This window comes from Vitis riparia, chromosome 13 (assembly GCF_004353265.1).
Source record: "Vitis riparia cultivar Riparia Gloire de Montpellier isolate 1030 chromosome 13, EGFV_Vit.rip_1.0, whole genome shotgun sequence".
NCBI classification, from domain to species: Eukaryota; Viridiplantae; Streptophyta; class Magnoliopsida; order Vitales; family Vitaceae; genus Vitis; species Vitis riparia.
Genome location: NC_048443.1, coordinates 301,382 through 309,044, shown reverse-complemented (window position 1 = coordinate 309,044; position 7,663 = coordinate 301,382). Strand labels below are relative to the sequence as shown.

Here is a 7,663-nt window from a genome sequence, read left to right as displayed (position 1 = left end):
CAAGCCATATAGGAGTTATCTAAAAGGTAACATAGGTGGGTCAGGATGCCTAAGTGGACCTAGCAAACCAAAGTGGGCCTAGATGTACCTAAATGAGCTTAGGTGAGTCTAAGTGGGTTAAAGTAGACCTAAGTGAGCTTAGGTGAATCTATGTGGGTCAAGGTGGACCTAAGTGGGCTAGGTATACCTAAGTGGGCCTAGGGTGAGACTAGGTGGGCCTAACTAAGTCTAACCTGAAGTGCACTTAAGTAAAGCCTAATTTAAACTTGAAGGGCAACCAAGGTCTTAATGTGGAGTCGGGTAAACCCCTCAACTAAAGTCTCCGAGGTGGCTCAAGAAAGGTAAGTAGCGTGAGTAGCTATGGGCTATCAAGAGATTACTGTAAAGTATTGGTAATGGACTTTAAAACCTGTGCTAATGGGACAAAATTGAGGGTCTATAGTACGCCAACCTGACAGACTAGTCATAGTAGCAACATCATCATTTGGGTAATCATCATCAATAGCTCTACCATTAGAAACCGATAATGAGACTAAGTGATCTGCAACAATGCTCCATTTGATAGACTTCTGAGTGACATAATGAATGTCAAACTCAGTTAGAAGTACCAACCATCTCATAAGGCGACCGACCAAAGTAGGCCTATCAAACAAATATATAAAAGGATCTAAACGGGATATCAAGTGCATTGAATACTCGGTTATGTAATGTCTTAGTCTTCGAGTAGCCCAAACCAATGTCAATCAGTAGCGCTCAATCATGACATATCTCGTCTCGTAATCTAGCATCCTCTTACTCAAATAATAAATAGCACGTTCCTTGCCCGAATCATCGAGCTGAGCCAACATGCAACCCAAAGCTACGTCTGAAGCTGACAAGCATAGGAGTAAAGGATGGACTGGTGTAGGAGGCACCAAGACTAGGGGTGACAACAAGTACTCTCTGATCATCTCAAATGCATGCTGACACTGATCATTCTAAACAGTAGGTTGACTCTTCTTCAAGAGTCGGAAAATGGGCTTATAGATATATGTCAATCTAGCAATGAATATGCTAATGTACTAAAGTCTACCCAAGAAGCCTCTGATCTCTTTCTCAGTCTTTGGCGTAGGCATGTCAAGGATGACTTTGATCTTATCTGGGTTTACCTCTATACCTCTTTTACTGACCATGTATACCAGCAGCTTCCTAGAAGTCACTCCAAAAGTGTACTTCTTAAATAAAATAATAATAATAATAAACAAATGTGAAAATTGGAATTTAATAATAATAAACAAATATGAAAATTGAATTTTGGAAATTGGAAATTAAATTCGGAAATTGGAATTTTGAAGAATTATTTAAAGATGGAATTTAAAAAATAAATAAAATAATAATAATAACGAAAATAATAATGATTAAATAAATGAATGTGAAAATTGGAATTTCAGAAATTGGAAATTAAATTTGGAAATTGGAATTTTGAAGAATTATTTAAAGATGAAAATTTTAAAAATAAATAAATAAATAAATATAATAATAATAATAATAATAATAATAATAATAATAATAATAATAATAATAATAATAATAAACAAATGTGAAAATTGGAATTTTAGAATTTGGAAATCGGAATTTTGAAGAATTATTTAAAGATGAAATTTTTTTAAATAAAATAAAATAATAATAATAATAATAATAATAATAATAATAATAATAATAATAATAATAATAATAATAATAATAATAATAATAATGATAATAATAATAATAATAATAATAATAATAATAAACAAATGTGAAAATTGGAATTTTGGAAATTGGAAATTAAATTCGAAAATTGGAATTTTGAAGAATTATTTAAAAAAACAAAGTTTTAAAAATTAAATTTGAGAATCGGAATTTCGAAAAATTATTTGAGAATAGAATTTTTAGCGATCATTTGAAAATAGAAGTTTTGGAAATTAAATTTTGAAAATTAAAGATTCGGGAAATGATTTTAAAATGGTATTTTTAGGAATTAAATTTGAAAATTGGAATAGAAATGAGAGTATTCGAGAAACCGAGATTTTAAGAATCATTTAAAAAGAATTTACAAAAATCAAACTTTGACACGTGAGAAAAAAGAAAAAAGAAAATCTCCATGAGGCCACAACTGGACCCATGCCACTACCACTTATTTATTCAAAGAACTTGAAGTGCCCCTGCCACTTATGAAAAATCTCATGTCATTCATCAATTGTTTAAACAGTTTCATGTCATTAGTGAACTGCCAGCTTTTGGAAGTGGAGTAATGAAACCCCACTTCTCCACAAAAAAGCACCAACTTGCAGCCCATTTACACATGGCAACACATGAGTTCTGGCAAGCATGGCACGATGCGTAGAGCTTCAACCACGCATCGACGCAGTAGAGACAGAAGCAGTGGTGGCAATCCGAAAACACCTAGAAAACGCTATCGTCGTTACTAGTGATCGGCGCAACTGGCCACATGGCTGGAGTAGGTCGAGCTAAACCGTATAACGCCGCCGAAGAAGGACCTTGTTTGTTATCTCAAAGGTGCGCTCCGAGCCTTGATCTCATTCATCTCGGTCGTGTCCATGGTGGCATCTGTGTCGACGCCGGCGTGGGTTTGGTGATGGTGCGAGTGGTGGACTCGGTGTTGGAGAGAGACAAAGAGATACGAAGGTGGAGATGGAAATGGAAATGGAGATGGAGGTGGTTTGCATGTTGGGTTCGGTCTGGCACTTGAGAAATGATGATGAAGAGTAGAGAGAGAGAGACCAGGAAATGATCAAGCACAATAAACCCATAGAGATTTCAATGCATCAGACAACCACAACTGCTTTCTAAACCCGCATTCTATAAACACCCTCGTCTCGTGATCACCCAATATTTTGAAATATGCCAAAAATAGAGGAGAAAGGAAAGAGAAAAAAAAAAAAAAAACAGAGCATGCACAAGTTGCTTTCGAGGACCAAGATGAACCCACTAATAGTAGGAAAACCCAAGAGAATAGTTCCAAATGGGAAATGTAAAGTAAGTTGAAATCGTACCTGGACTAGGAAGAGGATGATGGGTTGATTTCTTGCTCCTTCTTCTTGCAACTCCAAAATAAAATCTCTTTCCCCTCTCTGCTCGTTCCCTCTTCTTTCCCCCCCACATATCTTTCTCCTTTTTTCAAAACCAACTCTTGACTAATTTTTCTTTCAAGTCGTCCTGTCTGGCCACCATAACAGCTCACTTCCAGTCCCATCTAGTCGCCCAAAAATAGCTCACTCATCAGTCACATGGCTACCTTGAACAACTCATTCTTGAGGTTGTAAGAAAAAAAAAAAAAAAAACAAAAAAAACAAAAAAACCATTCCTCTCTCCCTGAGGGTCTACAAGTACACTTTCTTCTTATACCTTTCATATCCATTTCGTATAGCCTCAATACTAGTGTGTATCATAATCCTTAACCAAAAATTGTTATTAGCATTTTTCTCTTTCTTTGTAAATCTTGAGAGGAAATTAGTTAAGTATGAGGTATCCGTTGAGTTTGCTAAGTATAAGGGATCACTTGAGAGTATCTCTAAAGGAATTATGAAAGATTCCTTGAACCCAATAATCCAAGTGTACCATATTAAGGCTTTGTTTGAAGCCATGTTGATAGTTGAACTTCGAGTTTGGATTAAAGTTAGAGAAAATTGGACATAGGCTGATATTGGGCAAACCACTATAATTACAATTTATTGTTTATATTATTGTTTATATTTGTCATTTGCATTCATCTTATTAGAAAATTTTTAAAGTGACCAATACCTAATTCACCATTCCTCTTTTGTGTTTACCTTACATTGAATTAGTATAAACCTAATATATAACATTGGACATTGTAATCATTTTAGTGACCTATCCCCAAGCTTCCAACATGGCTCATAATATTGCCTCTAACACCAATTTTTGGATGAGACTTTGATCATTTCATCCAAAAACCAAATGGTGTCCGACAAGGATAGGTCAAATTGTTTAGACATCACAATCATGCAGGTAACTCACCCTGATCTTCCAACATGAAGCTCTGGTAACTTGAAGCCTTGACTGTAATATCAATTTTCAAATTCGACTTTACCATTTTATTTAAAAATTAATTAGAATATAATGATGATGATAAATCAAATCTTTTATGACATTTAATATCACCATCATTTAAATAACTTATCCTTAACTTAAAAACAATAATCATATTTATAATTAAAAAAAAACTCATTTTAAATTTAAAATAAAAATTTATATAAGTGTTTGAGTTTTTTATTTATTAAAAAATAGGTTTAGAACTAGAAAAAGAAAAATTTAACAAAGAAGTATAATTTACCTTTTATGAAAGCATTTTGTCTTTAAATTTAGTCCGGAAATGTTAATTTTTGTCTAATAAAACTTTTTAATAATACGTTTACATAATTTTAGCTTTTAACTTTCTACTTTTAATTAAAGAAAACAACGAGTAAACAAACAGAAAAAAAAAAATCTATTTTTTGATTTTCTAAAACTGGAGCTATAGTCTATAGATATACTTAATTTCCAGTTTTTGGTTTTTTTATTTTATTTTTATTTTAAATTAGCAAATTTCTAAATTAAGGAAAAAGAAATAACCTCAGAAACCCCAACCAAAGAGTGCCAAGTGTACACGTCAGACCGGTGTCCTACAAGCAGCCAAACTGTGAAAGAGAGACAGAAAGACGGAGGGAAAGATCAATGGCGGAAGAAGGAAAGGCAGATGAGCAACTCTTTGACCTCCTCTCTAATCTCCTTCAGCAGGTATTCTATTTATCAAACTCACCTTCGTTTCCTTTTTTTGGGTTATTTTGATTTTGGGTTGAGGAGTATACTTTTTTCCAATTTTGAGTGCAAAATTATTCTTCGAAGCCATCCCAAGTTTCCATTTTTTTTGGGTTGTGGTCACTTGGATTTGGACCTTTTTGGGGTTTGTGGATTGAAATTGGCAAAAAAATTTATCTGGGTATCTGGAATATATGTTATTTCTTTGAAAATGAATTGAATTTTTAATATAGGGCATTTGAAGTCGTGGGTGTTTGGGGGATTGCCTGCATTTGATTTTGTTAGTTCTTAGGTATTTGAATTGGGATTTGGTTTGCATCAGTTTGTTGTTAGGTTTTTGAATTGTAATCTTCTTCTTAGACTAGGTTTCAATTGGTGGATTAAGGGGTTATTTGGGACTTATTGGATGCTCCGGAGTCATATTCCCTATGTAAATCTCTGACATTGTACTTGATTGTTTGGGTGTTTCAAGCTTTAGAAGGCTTGAATTAGGGTTCTTGATCTTAGCGCTTTGTTCTTGAAATGAATTAGGTTTCTCCCTGTTAATACACCTCAGTTTTATCAATGAAATTCATGAACAATCTGATTAAAAAGAATAGGAGTGTTTATTTTCCAAAATGAATGAGTAGGAGATGTGTATCAAACAGTTTGGCTCATGAGAATGAAGAAAGGCAGAACGAAGCAACATTTAGGATGGTTTGAAGATTTGATGATAGAGTAGAAATCTCACCCTCATTTTAAGAGTTTGAATTTACTAACATGGGATTCATTCAATTGCTGACTGCATATGGGAAAGAAAGTGCTTTTCCAATAGGGGATCAAAAACTTCTTGGGATCAATGAGATTCTACAATGTGTGAACTTCATCTGGCTGAAATTTTTATTTTGGTGTGGCTTAAGCATGGTAGAATTGGGGCTCATCTCTTGGATTTACATGAAATATTGTGAGCCGATTCTTATCATTTTAGGCACTTAAGGCCATATCATATATATACATCTTAATTATCTAATATTAAGATGGCTCTCTACAATAAAAAAAACTGAGACTGCCTTTACTGTGAGGAGGGCTCTCATTGAAGACAGCCTCTCTCTCTCTCTCAATTTTTGATCCTTAAGGTCTAAAAGAACTAATATTTTTAGGTCTCTCCCTGTAAACAATGGTATCAAAACCTGAATATTACCCTTGTATAGCCTAAGCTTTTTGTTGGCTTACAAGAGAGAGGAATGCTTTGTTACTAGGAGTCATCCCATGTACCAAAAGCAGGCTATAACATAGCAACCGCTTCTTACTTTTATCTTTATTCGCCATCATTTCTTTCCAATGAGGTTTTTCTGAATGACTTCTATTCTGTAGGTTGAAGCACTAACCAATCAAGAGGAAGTTGAATTGCGTGCCAAAATCGAAGCCCTTGGATTAGAGGTTACAAAAGTTCCTTCAAAGTCTACACAGCCCCTTGACGAGGTATGTTTGAGAATCCGTTACAGCCATTTTCAAACCTTTTCTTTTCATTTGCCTTCCAAAAAGAGGCAGCTCTCTGTTTGTTAGGGACGAATTACATACATGGCTTAATTGGTGTTTGATTTCTTGTGAATTTAGCTGGAAATAGCCAAGGAGTTGGATAAATTATCAGCAAAGTTGGATGATGTGGATGAGATGATATCCTCAACCATGGCTGAAGACCCAGAGGTTCGGTCTCTCCTGAGCAGTACTGCTGATGTATGGATGCCGGTTATAACTGCAACTTCTGATGAAAGGCGAAATTTTACAGCACCAGTTGAGGATGATAACCTTTAAAAAACAAGTTCTAAATAGATGTATCCCCTTTCGTATTGTAATAAAATGACCTTTTTCTTATACTATTGCATTTCTGTCTTCGGCCATTTTTTCTACTTTGGAACCATCTTTCTGAATCATCCAACATTACTCTATATAAAGAATGATAAAGATGATGATAATTCTCTTGGCAGACAGGTTTTCTTTGCTAGTAGAATTAAGACTGGTCTGTCATCTGCTTGCTTTTGTTTGGTGTTGGTTTAATTGTCAGGCTTCTATAATTAAGCTTAAGCATGTATCTTCAGAAACTTCCCAATGTGCCATTCCATGGCAGTTACATGCGACTTTCCTATGGGAATCATCCTTGCTTTTCTTCCAACCTAGATTCCATCTGTCCTTTCTTCAATCAGGAAATAGAAACTATGTCAAGAATTATTGGTTTCCACTGCAAATGATCAATGACCCATTTAAATTTTAAGTTTAAATTTAAAGTCATAATCACCTATATTCACTAATCATGGATATGATTGTGACGATTTCTCGGGTGGACGTTGAAGTGGTTGAGATGCATTAATTTAACAATTATTTGTTGTCGGTATTTTTGGTTGGAGGTATAAACTCAAGAAGGAACTCTTCAGAAGGAAGAAGAAACTTTGATTTGATGAGCATTTAAGAGCGCGGTCGGGCTGTTGGGGGGCGATCTGGCTGTGTGGAGCTTGACCATTCGAGGGTTGTAGGACTTTTCTTGTAAATAAAACAATAAAAAATGAGGTGTTTGAATTTTTTTATAAACATTGTTATAAATTCATGGCCATTTAAAAGTACTTTTGAAATGATTAGAAGTATTTTTTTTTTTTTTTTGGAAATATTTAGATATGTTTTCTTCAAAACAATCAATTTGAAGTGAAGACTTGTATTTGGTATGTGCTTCTTCAAAACAATCAATTTTTTTTTATTTATTTCTTAATGTTTTATAGCTTTTAATTTGTAGTGCTTTTGAAAAGTAATTTTTAGAAGGATTACCTACTAAATGATTTTGTAGGAATAGTTTTTTCAAGTGATTTTCCACATTTTCTAATTTATGCGGAAC

General features: G+C 34.1%; 1 protein-coding gene across 1 annotated transcript; it reads left to right on the top strand.

Moving 5' to 3' along the window:
* Positions 1 to 4,654: 4,654 nt before the first annotated feature.
* LOC117927895 lies at positions 4,655 to 6,770 on the top strand. The gene is made up of 3 exons (XM_034847618.1): positions 4,655 to 4,779; positions 6,154 to 6,261; positions 6,397 to 6,770. Exons 1-3 carry the CDS (start codon positions 4,717 to 4,719, stop codon positions 6,592 to 6,594), a joined length of 369 nt encoding a protein of 122 aa, XP_034703509.1. The 5' UTR covers positions 4,655 to 4,716; the 3' UTR covers positions 6,595 to 6,770.
* The last annotated feature ends 893 nt before the right edge of the window (positions 6,771 to 7,663 follow it).